General features: G+C 46.6%; 1 protein-coding gene across 3 annotated transcripts in view; it reads left to right on the forward strand.

Moving 5' to 3' along the window:
* Window positions 1-14,513, forward strand: part of LOC119978730 (plexin-A2-like) — a 512,723-nt gene that overhangs the window by 419,983 nt on the left and 78,227 nt on the right. For all 3 annotated transcript variants that reach the window (XM_038820560.1, XM_038820562.1, XM_038820561.1), the window contains 3 exons: window positions 2,159-2,393; window positions 4,737-4,879; window positions 8,651-8,919. In XM_038820560.1, coding sequence (XP_038676488.1) covers window positions 2,159-2,393; window positions 4,737-4,879; window positions 8,651-8,919 — 647 coding nt within the window. The remainder of the gene's footprint in view (window positions 1-2,158; window positions 2,394-4,736; window positions 4,880-8,650; window positions 8,920-14,513) is intronic.

The following is a 14,513-nucleotide window of genomic DNA, read 5'->3' on the forward strand; positions in this document are numbered from 1 at the left end:
ACTCACTCCCCTTCAACAAGAAAATGAAAGCCTTAGAACAAACATAATGTTGTATACCTGGACGATGCAGCCAGATGGTGAACTTGGATTCCATATCTGCTGTTGTGCTTCTTTCAACTGTAAAATGATTCAGCAGATTTTGAACTGAACAGTGAATTGCATTACTGGGCCTCGCATTCACAGGGCCCCCAGACTTCCATCCCCCGATCAGGTATGCAGAGTCAGGAGATTTTCAATCAGCAAACCCGACCTTTAAAAATGTCTCTCTTCCCCCACTCCCACGCCCCACCCCACCCCCAAACACTTCCTATGCCTCACCCATCCCAGCCAATGCCAAACCCCATAGCTCTCATATCCCCTATGTCAACACATTTATTTAAGCACAGCGGCAGTCAATCTACCCAACTCCCATAGCCCTTCATACGCCTTATGCCAGCTTAGTGCCAACTCTGTGCCCACCCATTATTTGCCTTTATTCCTTGCATGCCAACTCACATGGTATCCTTGGACACTTCCTTGACAGCTTTGACACTACAATGACAACTAGATAGTTGTTTGAGTGTTGGATAGTTCCAATGAGTTTTTACGTAAAAAATGCATCATGGTTTTCACTTTTACCAATCCAAAATGGTGAATTGGCTCTCCCAAAGGATAGCTATCCGAAAGAAGCCACCAAGTTCAGACAACCGCTTACGTGGCCTAATCTGCGCACTCCGGATTTCACACTTCTGGTCTACCAAAATTCCACTTTAATGGAGGAAGCTAGTCATTCAATTGGCTGGTTGCCACCGTGGGTCATGTATTAGCGAACCTCAACCTCACTCCACAACCCTCCACCCCCAAGAAGATGGGAAATGCTGAATTTGGGGGCGAAACTGGAGAGCCCATCTTGATGAACATCTGGGCTCCTGTCTTACAAGGGCCAAATGTATGATGCCTTCTGGGCAGGGGAAAACACTTCAATCCAGCCAGCCCGTCTGTCCAATGGATCCCCTTTCTTCCCTTTGAGATCTTTCTGCATTGTTTATTAATCTTAATAGCTCGAAATAATTTCAAATGCCAAGAATTTATATTTTCTTTTTGAAATCCTTAAAGAATTTCCCACTTTAGTAGCTACATTGGTAATTTTATACAGCCGTTTTTGCTAAAGATTTTCTGTATGCATTGGCAATTTATTTTTGTTTTCTTCTCAGAAACCTGTATACATGGCAGAAAAATCTGTCCATTTCCAACATGGTCATCAAATTCTCTGGCCAGTTGACTTATAAATCAGAAATAATTAGCACATTTTAACCCGTCTTAAAAAGTTGCATCAGCAATTTCTATTATTTGAAGGGAAAAATCAAAGTTTGGAAATATTATTGAATCCCTACAGTGCAGAAGGAGACCATTCAGCCCATCGAGTCCACAGCAACACTTGGAAAGAGCACCCTACCTAGGCCCACTTCCCCGCCCTATCCCTGTAACCTGGCACATTGTTCATGGACAATCTACCTAACCTGCACATCTTTGGACTGTGGGAGGAAACCAGAGCACCTGGGGGAAACCCACACAGACATGGGGGGGGGAAAAGTGCAAACTCCACACAGACAGTCACCCAAGGCTGGAATTGAACCCGGTCCCTGGCACTATGAGGCAGCAGTGCAAGCCATCGTGCCGCCCCAATTCCCTATTGTGAAGCCTAATGCTCTCCTAAAATAGAAAGAGCTCATCAAGGTCTCCCCTCTCGGGTTATGAAGATCTCACACCATTCTCTAATTGCATGTGGCTTCAATTTAAAAAAAATTATAATTGGAGGTTAGGGAAAGGGAGAAATGAGTTGCACTCTTCGCACTTTTGCTTTTCTGAGGCTAATGCTGGCATACATTGTTGGAACAGAATAGAGAGGGTTGCACTCTTTCCCCTGGCCAGTATTTGTACAGGAACTATTTAATGCTGCCATTGAATACCGAAGTAGAGAAGTGTTCCTCAGCCCATCACAAGAAATCACTGCCCTGAAAAAATATTCAAAAATCTCCTCAACCGGGTGCATTTCCATGAAGGAGATTATTGAATTTGCCGTGCCTTTTTACACTCGGTTGTATTTTCTTTCCCACTAACTTCTGTTAAAAATTCCCTTTCATTTGTTTCTTGACGCGCATTCTGCCTTGTTAAACAGGTCCAGGTGGGTGGACTGCAGTTCTCCCCTGGTGTGGTCCATGTCATATCTGACAGCCTGCTCACCCTCCCAGCCATCATCAGCATTGCAGCAGGCGGCGGTCTCCTGCTCGTCATAGTTATTATTGTCCTGATCGCCTACAAACGGAAATCGAGGGAGAATGATCTGACCCTGAAACGGCTGCAGATGCAGATGGATAACCTCGAATCACGTGTCGCTTTGGAATGCAAAGAAGGTAAGCACCAGGCTATGGTTTTATTGACAACAAGCAATATGTTTACTAAATTGGTTTGGGCTGGTATCTAGAGTGGGTGGAGTTTAGGATTCCCTTTTGGAGAACTTAATGTTGAATTTTCTACTTGAAGTGACACTTCTACATACTTGTAATTTGTTAACCAGATCCAAGGGACTGAAGGAGGGAAGCTATATTTAGATTGCCAATTCGAAGGGTACATTCTGCCACACGCCTTGCAGGAAGTGGCAGTTAAGGGGAGTGTCAGGAGGTGGAACTACAGTCATTTATCACCAGTTCTCTAATCTGTACTCTTCTTCCAGCACAGAGCCAGCAGATGTTATCGATGGTACCACAAGCACCTAATAATGTGAAATAGCTTCCTGCTAAAAGCTTTTTTTTGTGCAGACATTTAGAGGATCAGATATTTGGTAGCGGAGTTGCATGATGTCGAAATGTGTGGCAAATGTTGAAAACATTCTAAATAGGGTTGGATTCCTGAAGGGGGACAGACTTCAACATGTTCACCACACCATCATTTTCGAGTAGTTTCAGAGGGGATAGCTAAAGTCACACACGTCTGATACCAACTATTAAGATGCTAGTAGTTTAACTTTGATTGTTCTTAGTGGGCAAGTACTGTGTAGCAGCTGTTCAACTCGGATTCCAATATGAGAAAGGAAAATTGCTTTGCCTTGGGACTGCGAATGATGCATTATTCGTTTAATACCTAGCACTGTAAAAGTAATTTTCTTCAAAGGAAATTTACTTGCTGAAAATGGGATATTGTAGAAGACTAGGCCCTAAATAAAAATTACAGCTGAACACTAAAGTCCTTCTGTTAAGAGAATCAGCAACTTTGGTACACTCCTCAAATATTCAATCTGTGAAAATATGACATCTAACCCTAACTTCACAAAATAACCCAAGTTCAGATTTAATTTGGGACTTTGGTGTTCTTGCTGAGCAATCACAATACCCGAGCCTCAGTTGTTCTCAGAAACATCAGTATTTCCTGGGTAGCGCACACTGGTATCTGTGACCTTTACTGGCATGGTTTGCATTTATTGGCCACCCCTAGTTTCCTCAAGAAAGTTGTGATGAGCTACCCCTTGTACTGAAGTTAATTGTGGGTGGGCGGGGGGGGGGGGGTTTCTTCTTTGCAATTTGATGCAAGAAGGGAAACTAGTGGTCGCCAATAAATGCTGACCCTTATCCATTCTCCCGACCCTCACACAGAGTTGAAAACGCACATTTCTATGGAACATACATACACATGAAAGATCAGCCTTTTGTGTCCTCTTCGAAGAACTGATCACTTTCCTCCAAATCGGGGAAAGCTGCAGGATCTTAGCATTGCACTTCAATGTCTTAAGTGCTGGAAGCAAGAGACTTGTGGAGAAATGGAGTTGACGATAAAAGTTTTACAGTGCAAAAGAATTAGATGAAAGCACCTCGAGAGTCAATGCACCAATGAACGTGTAGCTAAGCCACTAATAAATCTAGCTCTGCAACTAAGATGCCAGCCTTATCTCGCGAGCCGTAGGATATACTAGTGAACGATTAGAATGAAAGCGCTACATCTACTGCTGGATTTACAAATAACGTTTGAAACTATTGTGTGGCTTGCCCCGATCATCAGAGGAATAGCCAAAGATTGGCTTCTTATTGAGAAATGCACCATATTGGGCAAGCAATCACTGCTGACAAGACTCCATTGTGTCAGTGGAGAGTTTGTACCCATTTGTTAAATTTAATTACTGTATTTTGGATTTGGCTTGTTGGTTTTAGAGGCTGTATTGTGGGTTTCTATTCCAAAGTCTGTACTTTGCCTATAATTGAGGTACATTCACCTCAACCGTGTGCATTCTATTGCTTCTCGCATATTCTGTTGGAATACCACATTGAACCCATTGAAAACAATGGTGGGCCATTGGCTAATTTATTCAAATACAAAAATATGTTATAAGTGCAGTCTACAGTCACTCTGGCTGGAATTCGTCGGCCGTTGGGATTCTCTGTTCCCGCTGGCAGCGCACCCCCACCCGCGGGTTTCCTGACGGTGTGGGGTGGTTTCAATGGAAATTCCCATTGACGAGCAGTGGGAGTAGAGAATCTCGCTGCAAGCGAATAGCGCACTGCCAAGAAGCTCATGGCAAGGAGGATGGGGAATCCAGCCCTCAATGTGTATTCTCTCAAGTGAGGTATTTTCTGCTTCATTAAATATTGTTTTCATTGTTCCATATAGGAAATTTTCCATAACTGTTCCTGACTTTTTCCACAGCTATTCATATTGAAGCAATAGTGAGGAAATAGTGCAAACCATTGCTCTGTTTTGTTTGATAGCTTTTGCAGAACTTCAGACAGATATTAATGAGTTAACCAGTGACTTGGATCGAGCTGGAATTCCCTACCTAGACTACAGGACATACGCAATGCGAGTTTTGTTTCCTGGAATTGAGGATCATCCTGTCCTACGCGAGCTGGAGGTATGGCCAAATTTCAAATATATTATGGCTGGCGATAACCCAGCTCTGCCACAAAAAGAGGATGGGAGTGGTGTTAAGTATCCGTGTTGTACCACTTGTGGTTCTGCTCTCTCACCAGCTTTATTGGAGTCTTTCTCTAAGCCTAAATCAAGTAGGATACACACAGCGGTGCAGTGGCTAGCACTGATGCCTCAGTGCCCGGGATCCGGGTTTCGATTCAAGCCTTGGGTGACTGTGTGGAGTTTGCACTTTCCCCCATATCTCTGTGGATTTACATAGAAACATAGCAAATGGGAGCAGGAGGGGGGCATTTTGCCCTTTGAGCCTGCTCCGCCATTCATTATCATCATGGCTGATCATCCTACTCAGTAGCCTAATCCCGCCCCCCCTCTTATTCTTCGATCCCCTTCACCCGTAGAGCTTTATGAAAACATGTTTTGTTTTGGCCCCAACTACTTCCTGTGGTGACAAATTCCACAGACTCGCCACTCTCTGGGTGAAGAAATTTCTCCTCATCTCTGTCCTAAAGTCTACCTCTCATCCTCAGAATGTGACCCCGGCGTCTGGACACCCCCACCATTGGGATCATCCTTTTTGCATCTGCCCTGTCTATTTCCGTTAGAATTTTATACGTCTGTATGAGATACCCCCTTATTGTTCTGAACTCCAGCGAATACAATCCGAAGTAACTCGATCTCTCCTCATATGTCTGTCCTGCCATCCTCGGAATCAGTCTGGTAAACCCTTCGCTGCACTCCCTCTATAGCAATAACATCCTTCCTCAGATAAGGATATCAGAACTGTGCACAATATTCCAGGTGTGGCCTGACCATGGCCCTGTATAATTGCAGCGAGACATCCCTGCTCCTGTACCTTAAATCCTCTCATACTGAAGGCCAGCATACCAAAAGCCTTCTATCCTCCATGCTTACCTTCAGCGACTGGTGTATGAGGACACCTAGGTCTCGTTGTACATTCCTCTCTACTAATTTATGGCCATTCAGGCAAAAGTCTATAAGAGTGGGAACCTCGCATTTATCCAAATTATACTGCATCTGCCATTCATTTGCCCACTCACTCAACTTGTCCAAATCACATAGCAGGATCTCTGCATCCTCCTCACAGCTCACCCTCCCACCCAACTTGGTGTCATCTGCAAATTTGGAGATATTTTGTCCCCTCATCTCAGTCATTAATGTATATTGTGAATAGCTGGGGTCCCAGCACCAATCCTTGCGATACCCCACTAGTCACTGCCTACCAAATTGAAAAAGACCTGTTAATTCCTACTCTGTTTCCTGTCTGCCAACCAGTTTTCTATCCATCTCAAAACACTACCCCTAATCCCATGCGCTTTAATTTTACACGTTAATCTCTTGAGCGGGATTTTGTCAAAAAAACTTTTAAAAGTCCAAATAAACCACATCCACTGGCTCCTCATCATCAACTCTACTAGTTGTGTACTCGAAAAATTCCAATAGATTTGTCAAGTATGATTTTCCCTTCATAAATCCATGCTGACTCTGTGTAATTCTGCCACTGTTTTCTTAGTGCTCTGTTATAAAAGCAGGCTTGCTGGTCCATATTCCCCTGTTTTCTCTCTACCTCCCTTTTTAAATAGAGGAGTTACATTGGCTACCCTTTACCGAGTCTAAGAATCCTGGAATGTGACCGCCAATGCTTCCACAATTTCTAGAGCCACTTCCTTATGTAGTCTGGGATGTAGATTATCAAGACCTGGGGATTTATCAGCCTTCAATCCCATCAATTTCACCAACACCATGTCATCTATTAATACTGATCTCCAGTTCCTCCCTCTCACTAAACCCTGCGTTCCCCAACATTTCTGGTAACTTATTTGTGTCCTCATTTATGAAGACAGAACCAAAGTATGAATTTACTTGCTCGGCCCATTCTTTGTCCCCCATTATAAATTTCCCTGTTTCTGTCTTCACTAATCTTTTTCTCTTCACATACCTATAGAAACTTTACAGTCAGTTTTTTTTTCTATTCCTTGCAAGCTTACTCATGTGCTCTATTTTCCCCTTCTTCATCAATCCCTTGGTCATTTGTTGCTGAATTCTAAACTGCTCCCAATCCTCAGACCAGTTGTTTTTCTTGGCCAATTTGTATGCTTCTTCCATGGATCGAATACTATCTCTAATTTACCTTGTAAGCATTGATTGGCCACCTTTCCTGCTTTTTTATACGCCAGACAGGAATAAACAATTGCAGTTTTCCCATGCTCTCCATGAATATTTGCCATTGCCTATCCACTCTCATCCCTTTAAGTAATGTTTCCCTATTGATCATAGCCAAGTCATGCCTCATATCATCGTAGTTTCCTTTATTAAGATCCAGCACCCTAGTCTTGGAATCAACTACTTCACTCTGCATCTTAATCAGATTATGGTCGCTCATCCCCAAGGGGTCTCACACAACTAGATTGCCAATTATTTCACTCTCACAATATCCAGTCTAGGGCTGTTCTCTAGTTGGTTCCTCAACACATTAGTCCAGAAACCACGCCGTATACACTCCAGGAATTCCCCCTCTGCAGTATTGTGACTTAATTGATTTGCCCAATCTATATGCAGATTAAAATCACCCATAATTCCGGATGTTCCTTTGTCACATTCCTCCCGAATTTCCTGTTTAATGCCATTCCCAGCATCACCACTTCAGTTTGGAGGCCTGTATTGATGCTCACTAATGTTTTTTTCCTCTTGGTGTTTCTCAGCTCGTCCTTTACAGATTCCACATTGTCGGAGCTAATATCCTTCCTCACTATTGCGTTAATTTCCTCTACAACCAGCAGTGCAACTCCACCGCCTTTTCCTTTTTGTCTCTCCTTCTTAAATATTGAATACCCCTGGACGTTCCATTCCCATCCCTGGTCACACTGCAGCCATGTCTCCTTGATTCCGATTATGCCATACCTGTTTTTATCTGCATGATTAGTTTATCCGCTTTATTACAAATGTTCCGTGCACTGAGGCACAAAGCCTTTAAGTTTGTCTTTTGAACATTACTTGCCCCACTCCCAACGTTTTTCACTGTGCCCCTGTTTGAATCAGGTTTCTTACAGTTTCCTCAGACAGTCGAAAGATGTGCAGGTTATATGGATTGGCCATGCTAAAGTACTGTCCCACAGTGTCTAAAGATGTTCAGATTAGGTGGGGTTGTGGGGATAGAGCGGGAGGTGTGTACTAGGTCGAGTGCACTTTCAGAGGGTTGGTGCAGACTTGATGGAGTGAATGGCCACCTTCTGCACTGTATGGATTCTATGGTTCTTAGCACATCAATATCGTTTAATATAATTTACAGGAATGACTGGACAGAGCCGATTTTTACTTTGTGTGGAGCAGGATGAGCAGTCTTACTCACCATTTGATGGACCACCCCATCCATGGTACTACCTGCCTGCCAACTGTGGCTAACCACAATGTTGTGGAGGCCTGAATGTAGCAGCAGGCTGCTCAATCTGGCTGTGTATTTCATCAGTATCATAGTGATATAGCGCTCAATGTAGACTGGACCCCGAATATCCACTGTCTACCTAGAGATAGCTGGAGACAATACTTGTTGCTTCTAAAATTGGAACAAAATTAATTTGTATCTATAAAGATATGATAAAGACTGAAAGTGGTCTGATGTACACAATGCATTATTAATGTTTCTGGAGACTGATGGTAGTGTGAGCGGGTGTAGCAATGAAATGTTTTTGGCTGAAAAGGCACTAATTATGCTTCTGTAACCATTGTGTCCCAGGTCCCAGGAAATGGGCAGCAGAATGTGGAGAAAGCACTGAAGCTCTTTGGGCAACTCATTAACAACAAGGTTTTCTTGTTGACTTTCATTCGAACACTGGAATTACAACGGAGCTTTTCGATGCGGGACCGTGGAAATGTGGCATCCCTAATCATGACGGCACTGCAAGGCAAGCTAGAATATGCCACGGATGTTCTAAAGCGGCTACTCTCTGATCTTATTGAGAAAAACCTTGAGAGCAAGAACCATCCCAAGCTGTTGCTTCGCAGGTGAGAGAAAAGAGAGAAAAGTCCCATGGTTAGGTTGTTAAGTAAATGACAGTATTATGCCTGCTAACACAATGATAGAGAAACTCATTCCCCTGTGTCTCTAAACTCAAATTCAAAAGCTGCATGACACAAAATGAGTTCTTACAGCTATTAATTGGACAGCCCGTATCTCAGCTTGAGGGTAAGAAGCACTTTGACACATTGCAAGTATCTAGTAACACGCACTGCTCTTGATTAACCTTTAAACAGAAGTGTCTTTAAGTGCGTGAGACATGCATAGCTTTCTCATCTGACTACCTAAAAAATTAAGAGTGGATTAGAGTGTAGAAAATGGGCAAGATAAAATTCCATGAAAATGGAAATATTGCAGTAGCTTCAAAAATCAAATCCTCATGTAATCAATACATACTTTTCTTTGTAAAATCCCAACTATAAACTGGATTGCCAAAGCATATGTTTGCTTTCCAAGTTGCAAGGGCTTCTTGTCATTCCAATCCTATCTACATCGTTTCAGTGAATTGAATCGGTCCTTGTTTTCGTCTCCAAACATTAAGGCACCCTGGGCAGGATTCTCCCAGCCCTGGGCCGAGAGTGGAGAATTGGTGCCGGCGTGGTTGGCGCGGCGCCGGTCGTGGGCCGCTATACGTGGCCAGCCTGCCAATTCTTCGTCCCGGATGAGCTGAGCGGCTGGAAGAAAATGATCGCCGGTAGCATTCTAACCTGCTCTGAGCTGGCTGGACCTCGGCGTTGAAGGGTCAGGTGGCGGCCTGTGGGGGGGTGGGGAGGGGGTGTCTGACCCCGGGGGGGGGGGCACCGATATGGCCTGGCCCGCGATCGGGGCCCACCGTTCGGCGTGCCAGCCTCTGTGGCTGGGGGCCTCCTTTCTTACGCGCCGGCCCCTCTAGTCCTGTGCCATGGGGCTGGTGTGTTGAACGAGGCCACTGCGCATGTCATTGTTGGCGCCGGTGCAATTGCGCATGTCCTGGTTGGCGCCGGCGCAACTGCGCATGCACTGATCCCGCGGCGCACAGTTCGCGCCGGGATCTGCAGCTGGAGCGGCGCGAACTGCTCCAGTGCCGTGCTGGCCCCCTGATGGGGCCAGAATTAGTCGTGGGAGCGGACCTTTCACGCCGTCGTAAAACACTAGAGCGTTTACAACGGCGTGGACGCTCTGCTGCGGGTTTGGAGAATCCCGCCCCCTGTGTTCAAAGGGAAAGAACAGATTGAGCCACTTAACTTCAGTGGAGCTCAAGCAGAATATGGGTTTGATTCTAAGGTTGCAAAAGGGATAAAAAATAGAGAAACAATTTATTTAAAAGAAAACTGAATTGTAATTTTAATATATTTTTGTTCGTAAACATCAAAATATTGACGCATCCCTAAATTTCTCGATTAGAATCAAATGGCCAGAAAACCTAATGACTAATAACTGACAAACACGATATGTTATTTAGCTCGAGAAGTGGCGTTCATGATTTGACAAGATATTAAAGTACGACTGCATAATCAACATTAGCCATCAAAACAAGAAATAACTGCACAACTTCATCGCAAAAGGGCAATAGGCCCATTGGCGCCACAGTCTGACAAGAGTGGATATCATTAAATCTGGGGACGGTAGTAAATTTGCTAATTCTCTGACATGCTACATTAATCTATGTAGATGCAAGGAAAAATGTCAGTTTGATTCATGGCGGCTGCTATTTTATCTCCGTGATTATCAAACTTTTATGTGCTTTATGTGAGTAAATAATAATTTCCTGTATCCACAATACATCATAGATATCCATTGACTTCTGCAACAAATAATGTCATGTCATGTATTCTTTGATTCTCCTTCAACTGTGCATTATCTGTGCTACATAGCGCAAAGGACTTTGCTGGCCAATTAAAGTGCAAGTGATTGTAACTTGTATGGTCGTTTGGTAAATCAAATTCAAATAAATGAAGATGTGTGAGTATTCTACTCAGACAATAGACTCATAAACACGACAGCCATCCTTTCCTTTGGGCAGGGTATATATTTGACACACCGCAGAAGCGTGTCGCTCTTCTGGTTACAAGGAATGGTGTTGTATAGATCAAGTTGACTATTGTACATTCCGTGCCTAAAATACCATGGAAGGATTCTCCCAACAGGCGGCTTAGTGCCGACGCCGGAGTAAAAACGGGAGTGTTTTACTCCGGCATCGGTGCCCGTTCCAGGACCCCATTCTGCGGTCCACAGGGGGCTAGGACCGCGTTGGAGTCCGCCGCCCCAACTGCCGATCCCGGCCGGAACTCGGCACCGTGGGGTCCGCGCATGTGCAGTTGGGACGGTGCCAACTAGCGCATGTGCAGTAGCCACCTTCCCCGCGGCGGCCCCGATGCCAAATGGCGCAGGGCTACAGGAGCCGGTGCGGAGGAAAGGAGGCTGTGGGGCACAGAGGCCGGCCCGCCGCGGGCCAAGCCACTATGGAGACCCCCAGGGGTTGGATCCCCCCCCCATCCCCACACACACACAGGCCGCCCCCGGACTCTTCAAGGCCGAGGTCCCACCGGCACAGAGGATGTTAGAACAGCGCCGGCGGGACTCGGCTTTTTGATGACGGCCACTCGGCCCGGGGCCAGAGAGTCGGAGCATACCCCAACCGGCGCCACACCGGCGCCATCAAAATTGCGTTCCGCTGTCGGGGTGGCGTGGCACGATTCGTGTGGCGCTGTTGATTCTCCGACCGGGGGGGGGTGAAGAATTCCGGCCCATGGTTTTAACAGTGTCCAGTAACGTAGTCTGAATATCATTTAAACTACAGTGTGCCAAACCTGGTGCTTCAACTACAGAAGCATATTTACTCCTCTTGCCCTTACAAGCTCGAAGGGTGATGTGTTTTGCATGAATATGGAGGTGAGTTTGAGCCCACATTGAATGGGAGGACACCCATTGCCGTGGCTCTTAAAGTTACCGCTGCTCTGAACTTCTATGCAAGCAACACGTTTCAGGGCAGCACAAGCAAATGCATCAGGGAGGTAGCAGATGCCTTTTATGCGAAGGCCCAAGTGTAGAAATTTGGATCAGGATCAGGACACCAGGGTCATGGGCTTTGCCTGCTTGGAAGGCATGCCCCCGGTGTATGGTGTAAACAAATTCAACCACGTGGCCCTGCGGTCTCCATGTCCAACTCGTTTCTGACCCCGCGATGTATGTGTGCCCTTGTCCCGGGGATGAGAGTTACATGTTGGAGTGCTTGCAGATCCCAGACATTTTTGAGGAAGAGCAGCATCTAGAGGGATGGCTCCTCGGGGATAAGGTGATACCCACTCAGGAGATGTGTGGAGGCTAGAAACACCTGCCACAAGGTCATGCATCAACGTACGTGCTGCTCCAGCAGGCGGCAGGACTGCTGAAGATGGGGTTCCGGTGCCTGGGCCGGTCAGGGTGTGCCCTCAAGTACAATCCCCAAATGGTGTCCCATATAATAGTGGTTTGCTGCACTCTCAAACAACTTGGCACTGCAGAGGGAAGACCAACTGGACTAGGAGGAGATGGGGAAGCGACACCTCCTCCGATGGGAAGAAGGGTGGCAAGGGGCAACACTTGGAGGAGGAAAGACCTCAGAGGCCACAGCCAGGGCCTGCATGGGTCATTGAGCTATGGATGTGCTCATAGCCCCTCAGTTGGAGGACGACCAGTCTAGGGAGTACAGACCTCTCCCACTGTGGGGTATGACATCTCATTAGTACTGTGCTGCCAGCAATAGGTTCTTATGATGGTGCCCAAGCTCATGGGCAGGACAATAAAGCCATAGGCTGGACTCTGTGGCGAACTTGCATTGAGGACTGAGCGATGCTCCGTTCATCCTCAGCGATATGTCTGACCCCTGCCTGACAGATAGCTAAATGCATCCTGTTAATGAACAGGCTTAACATGGGGTCTTGAGATGCTGGATAACCCCTCATCTGCTGCAGCCCGCTCCGAGATCTGAGATCCTGGTGTTTTCCTTCAACTAACATCTGAAGTGGACAACATTTCTACACATTTGTCAGCCCCTGGCCTCCTCACCATTGGAGAAGGGTGTCAGAAATTGGAAGCTTGAGTGTTGATGGTAGGGGATGATGCGCCAAATGTACGCGGAGTTCTGCGGGACATGGTGCCATGAAATGACAGGGTGGAGGATCTGGTCAACATTGATGTTTAATACAAGTGTGCTATTACAATGGGGACCTATTTGTGCCAGTGGCTAGGTTCACCCCTGCCCACTAGGTTCCTACAGTTTTTTCCTCGCCTACCACATCTAGGTATATCCCTAGCTGAGGTCGAGGCGGCCTGCTGTCTTCCACGGCCTGTTACCTGAGATGATCTTGGCTGACATTCCCTGGGGAACCTGGAGCTCGAGAATCCAGGACTACTTCCGATGGGCACAGGTATTGCAGTGCTACCTTCCTTGTTTGCTGGGCTAGAGGTGTGTTGCTCACAGGGAGGGGAGTGTCAGATGGCCTGGACACCCCATAGTGTCCCCTGGGTGGAGGACCCCGGAGGCTCCTGCTGATCCTCTCTCTTCGGGTGCCCGACGGCCCCTGTGCCGCTCCACGGAATAGAGGGGCAGCTGGGGTGAGATCCAGAAACCCTGCCGTCCTCTGGCACAGATACTTGTGGATTCCTATCAGCACCTACACCAGCAGTTGAAGCCTTGCACCTTTGAGATGAGGCATGGAGTGGATGTCCCCCACCATGGAGTGCACCTCCTGCACCAGTTCCCCACTGTGCACGCCACTCTCGCAGTGTTGGCCTCATTGTGTAGGAGTGCCGGCATCATGTCCTTGGACAGAAGACGATGTGACTCCTCCAGTCAGCCTTGCACTCTGAGGAGAGATGCTGCCATCACTTCTTGATGCTCACGACTCTGCCTTTGCAGTTTCAGCAGCTCTGGGATACCCGGACTATTGAGCACATCATCGGCCATGGACTCAGCAAAGTCCTCTGAGTTCTGGTTCCCTGGGACATTTCTTCCTCTGCCTGCTGTTGATCTTCATTTGTGAGGTGCTCATCATTGAGTGGCCTAGAAGCCTGCTTGCAAGTTAATCCCACTGTGTTGTGAGTATCTGTGCTGATGGTGGGTGTGGATGATAGATGTGAAGCCTCTTCAATGGTGATGTCCAAGAAGAATCCCTCTGAGCTGCTCGTGACTATGGTCTCCAAGGGTGGAAAGATGGTCCAGGCTGGTTGGCTGATTGCCCTGCAAGGCAACGGGGATGAAATTGATACATAATGGGGATAAATGATGGAACAATGTTGACTCGGGAGGCTTGGACAATGATTGTGTGTCCTGAGGGTTCTCATTTTTGTCTGCAGACCCTACCTCGACCTCTGACAGGCACAGTCTTGTTCCTCCCAGCCAGCTCAAAGGGCTCTTTTCCCAAAGGATGTGAGGCATCTGAGCTCAGGCATGACTCCGGCAGGCTATGCCCGCTCACGTCTGTTATGCTCGTTTGTCCTGCAAAGAGACAGATGGATAGAGTGTAGGCGGGGATTCTGCCAGGTCAGACAGTGTGGCTTGCGCGGGACTCGAGGGGGAGCGAGGAGCAGAGTAGATGCTGGGGGAGACCATATGGAAGGA

The sequence above is a fragment of the Scyliorhinus canicula genome, chromosome 15 (genome assembly GCF_902713615.1).
Source record: "Scyliorhinus canicula chromosome 15, sScyCan1.1, whole genome shotgun sequence".
Taxonomy (NCBI): Eukaryota; Metazoa; Chordata; class Chondrichthyes; order Carcharhiniformes; family Scyliorhinidae; genus Scyliorhinus; species Scyliorhinus canicula.